This window comes from Camelina sativa, chromosome 17, assembly GCF_030686135.1.
Source record: "Camelina sativa cultivar CO46 ecotype springtype chromosome 17, ASM3068613v1".
Taxonomy (NCBI): Eukaryota; Viridiplantae; Streptophyta; class Magnoliopsida; order Brassicales; family Brassicaceae; genus Camelina; species Camelina sativa.
In genome coordinates this window covers 32086719-32104021 of record NC_141896.1, presented here as the reverse complement: position 1 = coordinate 32104021, position 17303 = coordinate 32086719, and the positions used below count along the sequence as shown (strand labels likewise).

The 17303-nt window shown below is 33.4% G+C and overlaps 2 protein-coding genes across 2 annotated transcripts; one reads left to right on the top strand and one right to left on the bottom strand.

The window, feature by feature from the left end:
* Window positions 1-9674: 9674 nt before the first annotated feature.
* Window positions 9675-10469, top strand: LOC147924598 (uncharacterized). Its single transcript, XM_087496851.1, has 3 exons — window positions 9675-9707; window positions 9763-9844; window positions 10096-10469. The coding sequence occupies exons 1-3, from the start codon at window positions 9675-9677 to the stop codon at window positions 10467-10469; spliced, it is 489 nt and encodes a 162-aa protein (XP_087352977.1).
* Window positions 10470-11255: 786 nt separating this feature from the next.
* On the bottom strand, window positions 11256-11801 carry LOC104758042 (uncharacterized). The gene has a single exon (XM_010480846.3). It carries the CDS (start codon window positions 11689-11691, stop codon window positions 11539-11541), a length of 153 nt encoding a protein of 50 aa, XP_010479148.1. The 5' UTR covers window positions 11692-11801; the 3' UTR covers window positions 11256-11538.
* Window positions 11802-17303: the final 5502 nt, after the last annotated feature.

Below are 17303 nucleotides of genomic sequence, written 5' to 3'. Positions count from 1 at the left end.
ATAGTGATGAGTCTGATAAGTTTAAAAAGAAAAGAAAAAGTAAAAAGTTATAATCCCTTATATAATAAAACAGAAATATACAACATTTTTTTTGTAGACTATTTAATATGAGTTATAAAATTAATTATTTGATATTTGGTTATATGGGTTGTAACCATTAATTAACTTAAATCTCGATTTAAGATCCTCTTAAAAAAGATATCCAAAGAATATCATCAAATCTCCAAACAATATTTAATTAACTATATATAGATAAAAAAAAATCTCAAAACTTAATCACTCTTCTGCAGATTAAGAGTAATTTCCGATTATACTTCTTTTTACATGGTAACACAATCCAAGCAGTGGTGAAGAAGGAGTATGTTACGAAATTTAAGAAAGTTCTCACAAAAAGGCATTGGAAAATTATTAAAAAAATTTCAGTCACCAAAGTGCTAGAGCATGTATTGATTTTAATCACTAGATTTTAACCGTGTATGAGCACAAATATAGTTATAGACAACCACATATTGTCCAAAAAATATTTTTAAACAATCACATAAATTATATTTTATATAAAAAGTGTAATAGAAATAAATGAATTTTAACTTGTGTTCTAGCACGAGTTAATCTAGTCAGAAGAAAATAAACTGTAAGGACATTGAAATGTAGTTACAGCCTTCACAGCCTACTATCAATCACCCAATAACGAAAGAAACTTCAAAATAACTTTGACATTTGGAATCATAAAATATAAAATAAGACAAAAAAAAGTTTGAAATTAGTAAAGACTTCACTAGTAGCTCAGAGATTTTGAAGAGACGGATATAGATTTCAATAAAGGTCATCAATAAATAGAGTGAGATTTGGACCTAAGAAGCTACAAGGGCCAAAAATTGAGTTGACAAAGATGAGAAAAGACGAACACAATCACTAAGGATTAAAGTTAGAATTGTGGTTCCTCAAAAAGAAAAAAATAAGCATTTTAGTAGCTGTTTCTTTTTTTGACTTTATACCGCTGGAATATAGCATCTAAAAATGATTGATGGTTTCTGTTCAGCCTGCGATAAATACCCGACCCGAATGTACCGACCCATACCGAACTGAAATTTTCGGTTTCGGGTTGGCTTCGGTTAGGAGAATTGAACCGATCGGAAGCTTTGTAAATTTGATCGGTTACCCGAGTTTTTTCGGTTCGGTATGGGTACCCGTTCGGGTAACCGAGATCTTCATCTTCCTCCTCTTCTTTCGCCGGATTTGGTGAGACTCTGTGTTTCTATGGCCGCCGTCAATGTTTTAAGCTCATTTTAGGGTTTGTCAAAAGGTTGAAGATGACTTAAAAGTTTAAAACACACCGTTTTCCATTAAAAGACAATGTTTTTTTTTTCTTTTCTTAATTCTTTTACTGGGCCTGGCCCAAATCCTTTTTATTTATTTTTTTCTTCGGCAGCCATTTATTAGAAACAAAGAGTTTCGGTTCATTTCGACAAAAAAATCAAAAACCGAATTAACTGGAAACCGACCCGACCCGAACCGAAATTTATTTCGGTTATCTTCGAAACAATTTTCAAAAACCCGAATACCCGATTACCCGAAAAAACCAACCCGACCCAATCCGAAAATCCGAACTCGCAGGCCTAGTTTCTGTGATTGGTTTTTATCACTGCAACATCAAAATTGAGTCAAGTTCTTTGCAATCATCTCTATATAAATAAAAGAGAAGTACAAAATAACTTACGGGTGGAGTCAATTTCAGAAAAACCCGAAATTAAAGCTGTCGAATTCTGGTGAGAATAAACCCCGACACAATTAATGGGTTATCGGGTTATCCAAAAATAAAATAAAAATAAACATTAATAAATAAAAATCATAAATGTAAAACATCAATAAATCTCACAAACGATTCCTACGGATTAATAGTATTAAATAAAATTATCATTAGCTGCCTCCATAAATCTTAACAAAATATTCTACATATGGAATACTGATTTCGAAAACATTGTTCAGTCCTGAAATTTAGGAAACTTATAAAGTTAAGTAATTATTTTAGATTCATCCTATAAAATTTGCAATTTATTAAAACTTAACAATAAAATCTGAATCAAATCAACATTATTTGTTAGCTAGCCCAAACTTAACAAAAATATTTCGTAAACTTAGGATATTGATTTCACAAATAATCGAGATCTCAATCTTACTCCGTCGAAGAAGAAAAAAAATATCTCACATCGGTTAGAATTTTTTTGACAAAGGTTCAAAACCATTATAAATAAGTCTAATATGCTTCTAACTTCTTACATTCCAAATTTGAAAACTCTATATAAAGTGTTTAATACAATTTTTTTATTTGAGCATATTTATAAGTTTTAAAAATTATAATATTTATGTTTTTTAAAGTTTAAAATTATTATTAATATTGAAACTTTTAAAAGTTTTAAGCTTTTAAAAATTTTCAAAATATTATAATATTTAAATTATTAAAAGTTAAACATATTATAAAAATCAAAACTTTTAAAAGGTTCAAATATTATAAATAACTAACTTTTATAGAATGTTTAAGATACTATACATATTTAAACTTTATAAAATATTGCTCATTTGAACTACAAACAATAATCAAATATTACTCATTTTCATATAACAATTCTTTTAAAAAGTACACTGGCTAATCTTATATTCACATGATAGAGCGGGTTGGGATTGATATTTTAACGAAGGCAATCCTTTGTGGGTTGGTTTGTCATAACAAACATTGTCGGTTAGTAATTTTACAGATGAAATATTTCATTATATTTTACATATATATATTCATACTTTCACTACAAAAAATGATCAAATTAAATTGCATGTCGATAAACATTTGTTTGCGCTTATTATATATTCAATTTACTCACTTTTTTACTGTTTATAAAAATGATCAAATTAAACTACATATCAAATTAAACTACATATCGATAAACGTCGATAGCTCAATTGGTAAAGATTTTCTGGCAAAGTCTAGAGGTCGCCGGGTCGAGAGACAACCCTTGGGAGGGGACAATATAAAATGCTCTGGTCTCTGGCTTGAGGGGATGTACGGGCCTAGGCCCGCAACCTTTTAATAAAAAAAAAAGATAAATATAATCCTAATGCTTAAATTGAAATGAATAAAATTCTCTTTAACCCCACACGCATGCTAAAGCAAAGGACATCTGCTAAGCACAAAATAAAAGGCTCGGGTGACACGAAATTGGCAAAGTGCAAAAGAAAATGCACGGATGATCTACTGCAATCTTGGCTCACTGAATCTTGATTCATTTCTTCTTCTACCTTGTTTTTATCCCTTTTTTTTTTGGAAAAAGTAGAATCTAAGTTGGCTAAGCAAATTTTGCAAATCACTTTAAAACCCTGTATTCCTTATTAACTTAATGAAAATAAAATTCATATCAAAAGAAAAAAGGATGACTGCTAATCAAGTTTCTCTCATGCAAGGAATTTTGTTTCTGTTTTGATAGGAATATATTTTAAGCACAAATACTATATATGCGTTTTTTATTTTCCGCAACAAATGAAAAGTTGAACTCTATCGTTGTTCAGAATCTTGATTATTTCGTTGACGTTTTGTCTCATTTATAGATGAACGAATGTTCTTTCTAAAATGTAAAAAAAATACCGGAGAACAAAATCTTAAAATAACCAATTTAACAAGAAGTTTAACTCATTAGGGTTTGAGATAGTTCCATTTCATTCAAACAGGAAACCATGCGAAAACATGAATATAGATGAATATATTACCTTTGTTAAAAAAAAAAAGATGAATATATTACAAATTTATTCAACGCAATATACATGAATATAGCCACTGTCATCGTCTACCGTCGGTTTAAGTAGTTCCCGACGGGTTGCGGATAGAACTGGCCGTCGGTTTCCGGCTGTTTTCTTGTAACGCGTTACGATGAATGCTAAATCCATAAACGACACAAATTAATGGCCCAAGCCTAAAAGCATTAAAATAATAATACAAAATCATGCATGGTGTACCTATATAATTGTTTGTTATTTAAAAAAACTAATATGATGCACTCATGCTGCTGGAGCATAATCATAGATATCGTCGTCATCTTGGTCACCATTTTCGACATATGTAGCTTGAGAGTGTTCACTTTCTTGATTATTGTTACCAATGTGGCCCTTAATGCAAATTTCACCAACTTGGTCATCATATATGCTGAGAACAAACTCAGATACAGAAATCATTCTTTCTTTTTTTTTTTTTCTCTCGTGAATAAAATAAGAAAAAGATGCTAAGTTAAGCGAATCAGAAACAAATATTGAGAGAATGAGTCAATGAAAGATCGCCGCGCGCTGTGATATTTATATGTGCCAATAAAGTTAAAAAAATGTGTGAACTCAATCTGTCTTCAGTCCATCCTCAGGTCAACCTCACTAAAGAGTGTGATGTGCTTATAAAAGTTTAGATCTATATTTACATGTTAAATTTCAATAACTTTTTAAAATATATATAATATATAACACATTAAACTAAAATAAAACAATAATATGTATTATAAATGTTATATCCACATTAATATGTTAATGTATTAAATAAATTATTATATTATTTTAAATAATAACATTAAGTAGTTTCTCATATATATTATCTTATAACAAATAAATTTATCTTTTATAAAATCATAATTTTCTATTTTTACAAAATAAATTAATTATTTTAAATTATTTTAATATATATTAATATTTTAGAGTTAAATGCTTAGGAAATGCTTCAAATAAGAGCATATGAGAGCATCTGCAGCTTCTAAATGCTCCCTTATATGCTCTCATAATAAATGTTGATTGGATGATAAAATTAAAAAAGCTTCTTCATATGCTCTTCCAATCAAGGCCTAAGAACGCAGATGTAGACAAATCTGTCTCTTTTCTTGATAAACGGGAATTACTTCCTGGTTAGACCGATCGGTCTCTTCCCTTCTTTTTTCCTCTTATACAACATAATACACTCTAGATCCTGCTATATTGTCTTAAAACCCTACTAGATTCGGACCCGCACGTACGTGCGGGATTGATTATAAAAGTTAAGGTTATTTATCAGGTCTACAATATATTATGTATGTGTGAGATAACATTTGTAAACATATTTTTTTAACAAATATTATTAACATTTAAACTCATACCCAGTGTTCAAGAAAGCGCTAGGCGGTATGTGGGCGGTGACCCAGCGCCTAGCGCCTAAAACGCCTAGTCGGAATTTTAGGCGTTTTAAGGTGGTTTAGGCGTTTACAATACGAACATTATATATATAATATTATATGTAAAATTATGTAAAAATATATGTTAGAAGAAATAAATAATAATAAATCATAAACTAAAATTAGTAAAAATATATTTATTTAATTTAGATTAATAACATATTAACATTTATATGAATATAAACTTAAAATTTTAAATATATGTAATTAAAAATAAAAAATATACAATAAAATAATATTATGTGATTTTAGACGGTCTAAGCGGTCGTCTAGGCGTCTGCTGAGCGCCTAGCGTCTAGACGGCGCCTAGGCGACCGCCTAGACCGCTTTCTTGAACACTGCTCATACCAGTACAATATTCTATTTGTTTTAATCAAAAAGTAAAATCAGATCTGTTTTGTTAATAGTAGAAACAACTACAATAAAAAAAATAAGAGAAAATAATATTTTTATTTCTGGACAGAAAAACTCGTCACGTCCCATACATGTCATGTTTTTTCTATCTTATAATTGTGGTTTTGGATCAAAATTGATTACACCATAACATTTGGATTGATACGACGGTGGATCCGACACTAATGATCTATAAAATATATCTTAAGAGATTAGGTAAGAGATTATTTTCTGTTTTGATAGTCTCAAACTCGGTAACTTTTAAAAGTACCCAAATTTTTCGAGATAATTATCCTAAAATAGATATTTATTCATTCCAAAGTTGCACTTACTCAAATTAGATTTTGAAAATTAAATATAGTTATATATATATATATATATATATATAAAGATTTCTAGCATGTTACCCAAAATTTTATATATTAATGTGGAAAAAGAAATGAAACTCGTTTAAGTTACACTTTTTTCACAAAAAGTTTTTGAAGTCTCGTTTGGGAGAAACCCATACCCAAACATAATTTATATATCATATTGTAGTTTGACTTATTTATTCTTATTGAAAATAGCATATTTCATAGCATATCTAACTATATATCATATGATATCCTTTATTCATGAAATTTATCCTTATGCATTATCATAGTTACGGTAATTATGGCTGTTCAAATCTAATTAGGGGAATTATATGAAATCGCATTATATGGTTCAGGAAAATTAGGGGAATTCTTTCTTTTTAGTTGTTATGATAAGTTCTATGGTTCACGAAGATGGGGGATTCTTTCTTTTTACTTGGTATGATAAGTTCTACTTATGCGGTAGAATTAAATTTGATTTCTTTATATTATTTGAATTTATAATTATCTTTCCAAAATTTGATTTAAGATTATTAGTTCCTATCAGTTTGGATAGGCAATTCTAGCCATATGTTCTGTTTTGTTTTGTTTGATTGCCCCAACTTAAAAAACATACAAATTAAATAAAAAGAACCAAAAATGTGAATTTACAATTCTAATTTTTTTAATAAAATATATTAATAACAGTTTGATTTTTTTATACCACACACATATATATATACCTATGCTATAAGTGTGGATGGATAAACAAATCTAATATATACTTACATGTTGTTTTCCTCTATATATAAAATCTAAACACAATCAATTAGTGAAATTGATTAGAATCAATAACTTCTTTCATGTTTTCTCTTCACACCATATGTGTAGTAACAACATTTGTTCTTTTTACTGCCTGCAAACATATATATACATATAAATATTATTAAATCATGTGTGGCTAAAAAAAATATTAAATTCATTTATATATTGGTACATCCATGAATGTATAGTGGTACCTTCATGTATCTGTAATAATATATTAAAATGAAAAAAATATCAAGCTAAAATATTATATCTTAAATGAAAGATATTACAATTTTCACAGTTACGATAGTCTTAAAATATAATTTCATAAAGGTAAACAAAACATTTAATTGTTAAATGGTTAGTATTTCGTCAACCATGATGTAATGGGGAACCCTTTATAATAGAAGGAAAATATTAGAATCCTAAAAACATGAAAAAAAAAATATATTTTTTATGTTTTTGTTAACATAAAAAAATATAAGAGTAGTTCAAAATAGAACAAAAAGGGCTCACATATATTTTCTTGAGTTATGCCTGAATTTTCAACCCTTTAGAAATACATTTAAGCATAAATTAGTTTCATAATTAAGAAAAGACTTTTACAAATAAAAAACCTTATAGCACTGCAAAATTTATTATGATTTGAAAATATATAGAATACTCACACGAATATGTTTTAATATCAATAGACGATGTGTAACAATTTAATCGTAGAGTAAAACTACACCATTATAGTTAATGTATATATGTACTAACATTAAAATAAACCGTAATTAATCAAAAAGAATCGTAAGATTAAATCGATTATAACAACTTATTGTTTCACAACATCCGTATTTTAGAAGTTTTACAGTCTTAACTTTCATGTTTCAAATGTTATTGAAGAGTTTCAAATCTGAACAACTAAAAGATATTGAAAAATAAAGGTTAGAAAACTCAAAACTCAAAATATTGATACTCGGAAAAGTTTTTGCGAATGAATGAAACAAAATACTTCGACGCATCTTATATAGAGATTAGGTTAGCTCAATATATACAATCTATTTCAAACTATTAGATTTGTATATTAGGTAACATCAAAACGATAATTAATGTTTCCCCAATTATCTCAAAAATATATAACCAAATTAAATATGTTTACTTATATATAATTTTTAATTTATATCCATTTTGTAAGTAGCTAAGATAACTACATATTTTGGTAAGTAGCTAAGATTTCGTATATGTGATAATTAAAAAAAAAAAAAACTAAATCAAGAAAATATATGAAATGTGTAAAGTTTGTATCACATTAATTTACTTATTATAAACGATTTTGCTAAATCACTGGAATTGTGGTCGTATTTAAAATGCTAATTAACAACCAATTGAGGTTAATACGATATTTGATTTGATATCATTAGATAAGGTAATATTCACGATTTCAACTTAATGATTCATTTTAAATTTGAATTTAAATATGGATAGTTTTCTATATTGAATTATATGTTATTTAGGATTTGTGATTAATGCTCCATAATAATACCTATGGGAGTTACTAATTGTCACTGATACTGATTTGTTTTTACTTCATAAAATATTTATATTATATATATTTTTGTTTGACTGTTATTATACATAATTGTGGTCGATTCTGTTTGGATCCAAGACTTTTTATTCCTGATCCGATTTGTAAAACACGATCCGAATTTAGAAAACCCTGGTCACATATGGATCCGCCCGTTTGAATTTATAAAATTATGTGATTGTCCCTCTCTTATTGTATGCTTTATAATTTATTCAAGGGTAATATTTGTCCTAATAGGATGTTTCAATTTTTGCCTTGAAAAAGTGTTTCCCTTTTAATAGTATAGATACTCGAATTTTTGGACATGATCATCCACACTTTTAAGTTTTAAAAATTATCTTTTGGTTTATAAGCAACTTTGGGATCCACTTTGACAAATTTGAAAGAATTCTAAACACTTTCTTTTATTTATCAATGAAATGATGCTTTTTATATCTATTGGTGCTCTTATTTTGATGTGAGAGAGTAGTTTTCAATTGAGTTTTACGATTCTAAGTAGGGATTCAATGATTTGATTGTTGTTTGAGATTCTCTATTGTTAGGTTCTTCAGTTTACATGTTGTTAACGTTAAAATTGACTTGATCATCTATGTATCAAAAATGTTCGATGAAATGTTTGAATGATTGTGAATTTAACAATAAATTTCAAGCCAACAAAGAGTTGATGATAGAAAATTTTGTGCGCTGAATGAACTTGTTGTTAATGCAAGTTTGACTAGGAGATTTGAAATGAGAGTTTAGTTTTCGAATATATATAGTGATTGATACCTGGAGGGAAGATTCATCTATTTTGTGTTCATTTTCAAAAACAGTGTTTAATTGCAGAGTTTCTTATCTCGTTGATCTCAAAATTACTGTATGATCCAAAGATTTTTTTTGATAAGTTTAATCGTTTAGTTTGCTGACAGTCCTATAAACAAGAAAAGATCATACAATCATGTACAATTAAGTAAAATTTTTTACTTAAATAATTTTTTTCTATAACAAATAGTTTTGAAAAGCAACAATTTACAAGAGATTACTCCTCTTTTTGCTGGGGTTTGGCAGGTTCACTGTTCACCAAAATTAAAGCATCTTATGTGGCAAGTTTTCACGGCCTGTATTTCTGCATCGGTTAATTTGAGTCGGCGGAGGATGGACTGTGATGTAGGCTGTGCAAGGTGCAGGGTTTTTTACTTAAATAATTTTTTTCTATAACAAATAGTTTTGAAAGACAACAATTTACAAGAGATTACTCCTCTTCTTGTTGGGGTTTGGCAGGTTCACTGTTCACCAAAATTAAAGCATTTTATGTGGCAAGTTTTCACGGCCTGTATTTCTGCATCGGTTAATTTGAGTCGGCGGAGGATGGACTGTGATGTAGGCTGTGCAAGGTGCAGGGTAAATGAGGAGAATATAAATCATGCTTTTTTTTTTGTGTCTGCTGGCTCGCCAGGTCTGGCCTTTAGCTCATGTGCCGGTGGGGCCGCACCCCTTTTCGATGGAGTTTGTGTATGCTATTGTGGATCATTATCTAGGTTCTACAAATCCGTGTTCACAGCTCGCGGCTTTCCCTTGGATTATGTGATATATCTGAAAAGCATGGAACGCTCGTGTTTTTGAGAATCAAGTTGACTGACCTGATGAGGTTGTATGGGTGGCGGTAGGTGAAGCGCAGACTTGGCAGTAGACACAGGTGGAAGCAGAGTCTGACGAGATTTCCTCCACCCCTATGGGTCTTTCTCCTCAGATTTGGGGAAGTATTATCCCCTTCCTTCGGTTTTTTCAGGATATTGGTGTTTTGTGGATGGTTCTCGGAAAGTGACTGGTGCTTTTGCAGGTACAAGATGGTTTTGCACTTCTTCACAAGGATCATCACCGATTCTCGGAGCTACCAATTACCGGCGTAGTCTGTCCCCGTTAAATGCAGAAGTCGAAACTTTCATTTGGGCAATGTGGTGCATGATTGGAAATGATTTTCGGGATGTGATTTTCTTGACAGACTGTTCAGATTTGGTGAAGATGGTGTCTTCCCCTCATGATTGGCCAGCGTTAGCAACATACCTCGACGACATCAAGATTGATAGGGAAGAGTTTTCTTCTTTTTCTTTGACTCAAGTCTCTCGAAATGCAAATGTACGAGGGGATTCTTTGGCAGGCTGAGCACGTTCTTCTCTGCATCATGTTTTGTTTGTAAACAATTTTCTACCGAATTGGCTCGTTTAAACTGATTCTTTTTGTTGACAAAAAAAAAAATTACCTTAATATTTTAATATTCTTTTTTCTTCTATTTATTAAGAATCTAAGTGCATCTCTCCCCAAGTGTTTGATAGTACGTATTTTGGTCATGTTTTCACATTCCCTTGGTCTATAAATCCAATTATTTGTACTATCTTTCTTTTTTGATCAAAATTATTTGTATCGTCTATACATATATCTACTAGGTTTACAAAATCTGTGTTGATGATTTGTGATAACGAAACACAACAATAAAACATGTTTATTGATATTGTTGTTAGTATTTAATTTTATAATTGATATGTTTAGTTTCATCAATAAGTTTGAGTTAAAAAGAACTTATTTTCACAACATAAAATAGGAACCTATTGTATACAAGCGACAAAAACATATCATATTATCTAGTAGCTTCAACTCTTTCAGGAACTTCATTTAACCGGAAAGAAAAGTGCATGTTTATGATTGTATAAATTTAAAATTAGATGATATGTTTCATACATCTATTATATTCTAGGAAACTCATCAATATAATACGTGTAATTTGAAGGTTAATTATTCAAGAAAATCATTAAACTGAGACATAATATTTCCTCACTAGTGACAGCAATGATAACGTTACGACAGATTTGTGAACGGTCACAATTTATATAACAAAAAACATCATAGCATGCAACAAATATACTTAGTTTCCATACTGTTACAACCAGTGACTAAAAAAAGTTAATAAACCAATCGGTTTAAATTTTATGTTCATCTTTCTTAGCTTCGACTAAAATAGTGAACGTTGCGTATAAAGTGAATACGATGGATACACATAAAAATGTTATTTAGTTAAAACTAAGAGATGAGAAGATTTTGCTATTACATTTTAAGGACACCATGTTTGTTCACGCTATCTACATGCTCTAGCTAGCTAGATATCTAAATTACCGTGTCATCTCTTTCTCTCTTTTTTTTTCCTCCTAAATTCCATTTATATACTAATAGGAGACAATCACGCAGCAGGAGCATAATCGTAGCCACTGTCGTCGTCATCACCACCATTCTCACCATATGCCACTCGAGAACTATCCACCACATCTTCAACATACGCTGAGGAAGCACGGTCCAAACTCTTGCTCAGTAAGTTTGCGACGAATGTCATCATTGCTTCTTTTTTTTGGGTTATGAAAATAGAGAAATATGAAAGCAATGAATAGGTGTAAAGAGAGAAAGCCGAAAGAAGTGTGATGAGCTTTAGATGTTGTTGTGAGTTTGGTGAATATAATAAGAGAGACTAATGAGGATTTTATAGGTGAAAGCTAAAGGTAGAATAAGTGGGGAACGCACTCTGTGCTCAGGACTGCCTTGTGAAGTATGCGAATTAATTCATGTTGCTGTGTGTTTGGCACAATAGATATTACATTTTTTTCTCACACGTAGGATTTTCTTATGCCACATCGGTAACACATGTAAAGCATTTTCCTTTTTCACTATTATTCTTTCCAAAGCACAACAAAATAATTATTAAAAAAAAAAGATTTGTGGAGCATTAGTAAAGATTCTAGTAGCAACATTGGTTACTTCTAAGTTCTAAATAATGAAATTCGGGGAAATGTAAATCAGAGGCCTATAGATAGACTGGGAAATGTATTTTGTGGTAATCTAAAAGGTTAATTACAATACATGATAGAGTAACAGATGGTACGAAAACATTTTTTCTATGGTTAATGAACGAAAACAAAATGCTAACTTAAGCAAATCGGAAACAAGATTATTTTATTTGCGTTTATTGAGTGAATAAGAGATCGTTGCTGGGATCATTGGAGCATATCAATGGTATCTAAATTTGAATTTCTCAATCAAGAGTTTCCTATTTAAAAGAATCTGGATTAAGTTTCTTAACTATTTGAGTGACTCATTCATTAAAATATTATTATTATTTTTGAAAGATCCAAGTTAAGATATCATGGATAGAAAGTGCTGTTATAAATGCAAAACATTAGATAGGTAGCAAAAATGTGAACCCAATCTGTTATAAGTTCACCCTCAGCTCAACCTCACTAAAAACTGTTATGCGCTTGTGGTTGGTACACATAACAGATAGATTTTTCTCACGTAGGATTCCCTCACAACACATTTGACGAATCATGATGTGGTCCAGTACTTGTGAAGCAGCATCGCATTCAATTTATAACGAAACGAAAGAAATCAAAAACTTTCATTTTTCTAGTACCCTCTTTAATTAGTATCTTTGACTGTTCCGACTCTTTATATATTTTCTCGTACAACTGCAGAGCATTCGTAAATATTTAGGGTTCAACAAATTTAAAAACTATATGATTGAAATAAATGTAACATATTCTATGAAGCCAACCCACACAGTATGTATCACTTGCACGAAAGTACTAACAAATCATGAAATAGAACTTATTAGCTCTGATTTATTTGGTGGCCAATTGGCTATATATTACATCACACTTTTATTTTTCCATGATTTGGCCATGAATTGAAAAAGAAAAAAAATAAAGAGAAATAAATGACTAATTTATGACTTATTATCTATGAAAAGAAGCCATGGCTGTCATGGACTAGCAATGGATTTTCAATACATATTGTCAAGAAAACAGAGTATGAGAAAAGCTTTTCTTGTATTGATCGTGAATTATTACAACTTCTACTTATACAGAAGAGTTTCCTTTTACACAATATACACAATATTCACAAGAGAAAGTAAATCTCCTAAATATGTGCAACTAAATATTATTAACTTGATACGCAAGACATAGCTGCGTGTGTATCTTAACACCCCCCTTCAAGGCAGAGCGTGAAGGTCCCGAACGCCCAACTTGAGCAAAAACAAATCAAACTCCTGGCGTCTGAGGGCCTTAGTCATAATGTATGCTAGTTGCAACTGTGTCGGAACATGATTAGTCTTGATAGTACCATCCACAATCTTTTCCCGAATGAAGTGACATTCTGTTTCGATATGTTTGGTCCGTTCATGAAAAACGGGATTAACCGTGAGATGAATCGCCGAGAGATTATCACAATGCAGCAGAACAGGTTGAGTATGAGGAACACCGAGAGAGAGTAGCACTTTCTTAATCCAGATTATCTCTTTGAGTGTGAACTGCATAGCACGATACTCTGCTTCAGTTGACGACATTGACACTGTTGGTTGCTTCTTCGTTTTCCAAGAGACAGGTGACTGTCCTAGTTGAATAAACCAACCTGTAAGCGACCGACGAGAGAGAGGACAACCGGCATATTCGGAGTCACACCATGCCATAAGAGTAAGTGGACAATCAGAATGAAGGAGGATGCCCTGACCCGGGTTTCCTTTAAGATAGCGTATCACCCGCAGAGCTGCTTCCCAATGTAGAAGCTTCGGACGCTTCATAAATTGGGACAGGACGTGAATGGAGTAAGCCAGCTCAGGCCTGGTCACTCCCAAGTAAATAATGCGACCAACCAGGCGACGGTAACGAACAGGATTGGGCATGTCATCACCTTCAGCCAACGATAGGTGATGATTCTGTTCAAGAGGAAAGCTAACAGGCTGAGCCCCAAGTAGTCCAACTTCAGCAATGACGTCTAGAGCATATTTCCTCTTGACATAAGTAGATGCCTGTTGCATTCCTAGCAACCTCGATGCCAAGGAAATATTTTAGAACGCCCAAGTCCTTCATTTTAAAACACGAATTGAGATAGTCTTTGAAAGCTTGAACCGATGCAGGGAACTTCCACTGATAATCAAATCATCAACATATACTAAAACATGAATGCGTGTACCGTTCTTGTTATAGGTGAACAAAGACGAGTCGCCAGGAGATGAAGTGAACCCGTATCTCTGCAAAGCCGAGTTAAGCTTCTCAAACCAGCACCGAGGTGCTTGTTTCAAACCATAAAGAGATTTCCGCAAGTGAAGAACCTTTGAGTTGTCATCTGAGTGAAGCCTCGGAGGCAAACGCATGTATACTTCTGCATGGAGATCGCCGTGGAGGAATGCATTATGAACATCCATCTAATACACCTCCCAATTCCAAGCAGCTAAGACCTCAAGAAAACATCGAACAGTGGTCATTTTAGCAACAGGTGAGAACGTCTCCTCATAATCATCACCAGCAATTTGCTTGTTCCCAAGGACCACTAAGCGCGCCTTATACCGTTCAATCGTTCCATCATATTTGTACTTTATGCGATAGGCCCACTTGCAACCAAGGGCCTTCTTACCTTTTGGAAGTGTTTCCACTGTCCAAGAATTGTTATCTTCTTGCGCAACAACCTCATCTTTCATGGCACCTGTCCAGACATCATCTAATACTGCTTGTGAGTAATATTTTGGTTCAATATTTGTAGTGATGGCATGTAAATAAGCTCGATGAGACTCAGAGAATCGATAAATTTACTCATAAAATCACTGAGAGGATACACACAGCCGTCATCGTCATCACATGGTTTACCGTCAGCCATATACAATTCGTAGTCTTTAAACCTGACCGGAGCAACTCGCGGACAAAAACCGAAACCAAGTTGTTCCGGAGAGTCCTCAACCGGAGCTTCCTCAACAGGTGACAGGAGTGGTGACTCAAGTCGCTCAGTTTCATTGTCCAAGATGATAGTGCTATTAGAGGCGATGTTTGTGGTCGGAGGACTACGGGCAAGAGTAGGTGACGATGGTGCAGGAGCCGTAGCAGGCAATGAGGGTGCAGGAACAGGTTCAAACGGTTCCAGCAACCAATCATCATCAGTCAAGTCAAGTCCGGTAGCAGGTGCAATAGGCGGTGGTGTCGATGGAAGATTCTGATATGGAAAATCATTTTCACAAAATTGAACATCACGTGAAATAGAGATCTTACCATTTGTCGGATCATATACTCTCCATCCCTTCTTCCCAAAAGGATATCCAATGAACACACATTTTAATCCTCGTGGTGCAAATTTATCACCACCATGAGCATGGTTGTGCACATAACACAGAGAACCGAAGACACGCAAATGTTCAAGCGGTGGAGCTCTGTTGTAAAGCATTTCAAATGGTGTCTTCCCATTCAAGATGCTTGTGGGAGTGCGATTATGAGATAGCCTGCTGTAAGAACGCAATGTCCCCAAAATCTGATCGGCAAGTGTGCTTGGAAGCAAAGAGCACGAGCTATATTGAGGATGTGCCGATGCTTGCGTTCGACACGCCCATTCTGTTGAGGCATCGCAACACACGAAGTTTCATGTATGATTCCTTTTCCTTTAAAGAACTCCAACAAACAAATAAACTCAGACCCGTTATCACTGCGAAGGGTCTTTATTTTCTTGTCAAATTGTCGTTCAATAAGAGTGACAAACTCTTTCAAAGAGGATGGAGCCTCTAATTTTGAAGGTATCAAATATATCCACAAGGCTCTCAAATAATCATCTAGTATGGTGAGAAAATATCAAGAACCGCACAATGCCGGTGTCCTATACGGACCCCAAAGATCACAGTGGACAAGTTGGAAAATATCACTGGATTTATTTGAACTTAAGGGAAAAACATCTCGAGTTTGCTTTGTGCATATACAAACGTCAAACGCTTTGCTATCAAGTGCAGAAAATTCAGAAACAGATAACTTGGAGATAACAGAAGAAGGAGGATGTCCCAAGCGATTGTGCCACAAACTTGGAGCCACTTGTCCGACTTGCTCCACTGAACTAGCTTGCTCCATCCTTCGACAGAAGTACAGTCCATTAAGCTGCTCCCCTGCCCCAATCAGGACAACACACAGCTTGTCAGTAACTTGAAACACACACCCGCTATCACGAGTTAACTGAGATACTGAGATCAGATGACATTTTAATCCATCAACAAAGAATACATTCCTTAACTGCATCTGACTACCTAAGCTTACTGTTCCTTGTTTGCATGAAACACTAAACCGTCCATCTGGTAATTTTATAGTCACATGACTCATATCACTTATCTCATCAAGATAATCCATACGACCAGTCATATGATTCGATGCACCCGTGTCATAAATCCAAGTTTCAAAGAAGGCATTACCTGAGAGACGTGGCTTATTGTTGCGTTCCTCCAGCATGGCTACAAGCTGCTTCCACTGACCATCATCAAGTCCGCTTAAACCAACACGATCTGCTTCAACTACGGCATTGGCTGAATGACTCGGACTTGCGACAGTAACAGCAAGAGCAGAGGTAGCGGCTCTGTTTCGTGCGACTGCAGGTGCTGGGGAAGATGCTGAGTTCTCCCAGGTTCTGGGTCGATCACCCCATCATGGTGGATAACCAATGGTACGGAAACACTGCTCCGCCATATGTCTGGTACGCCCACAACTCTTGCAGACACTACTTCCACTTCTAGGTCTGTCTCCTTGGTTGCTTCTAGCACGAGCTGCAGTTTGAACAGCAAAGCTTACACCGTCGGTACGACCTTCTGTTGCTACTGTGATCATTCTGCTATCTTCATCTTTAGTAAGAGTCTGGTACACTTCATCAAGCGTTGGAAATGGCACACGAGAATAGAGACTTGAGCGAAGCTGTGCATAGGATTCATCAAGTCCTTGAAGAAACTCATACACACGATCTTCATCCCTTTCCTTTGCGAGTTCTGAACCAATCTCACAAGTGCCCAAACCACATTTTCAGGCCTTAGGACGCCTATAATCGCTCAAAGTCGTCCAAATCTGAGTCATGTACCCATAGTACGCTTCAATAGATTTTCCATTCTGGCGAGCTGTCGCCAAATCAGCCTTGATTCTTCCAATCTTGGCTTCGTTCTTCACAGAG

What these genes read in the sequence shown, in the direction of transcription:
- LOC147924598 (XM_087496851.1), top strand. Translation starts at nt 9,675, where the DNA reads ATGGACTGTGATGTAGGCTGTGCAAGGTGCAGG. An exon ending in TAGGCTGTGCAAGGTGCAGG is followed by an intron (nt 9,708 to 9,762) that starts GTAAATGAGGAG and finishes CTGGCTCGCCAG; the next exon opens with GTCTGGCCTTTAGCTCATGT. An exon ending in TATTGTGGATCATTATCTAG is followed by an intron (nt 9,845 to 10,095) that starts GTTCTACAAATC and finishes CGGTTTTTTCAG; the next exon opens with GATATTGGTGTTTTGTGGAT.
- LOC104758042 (XM_010480846.3), bottom strand. Translation starts at nt 11,691, where the DNA reads ATGATGACATTCGTCGCAAACTTACTGAGCAAGAGTTTGGACCGTGCT.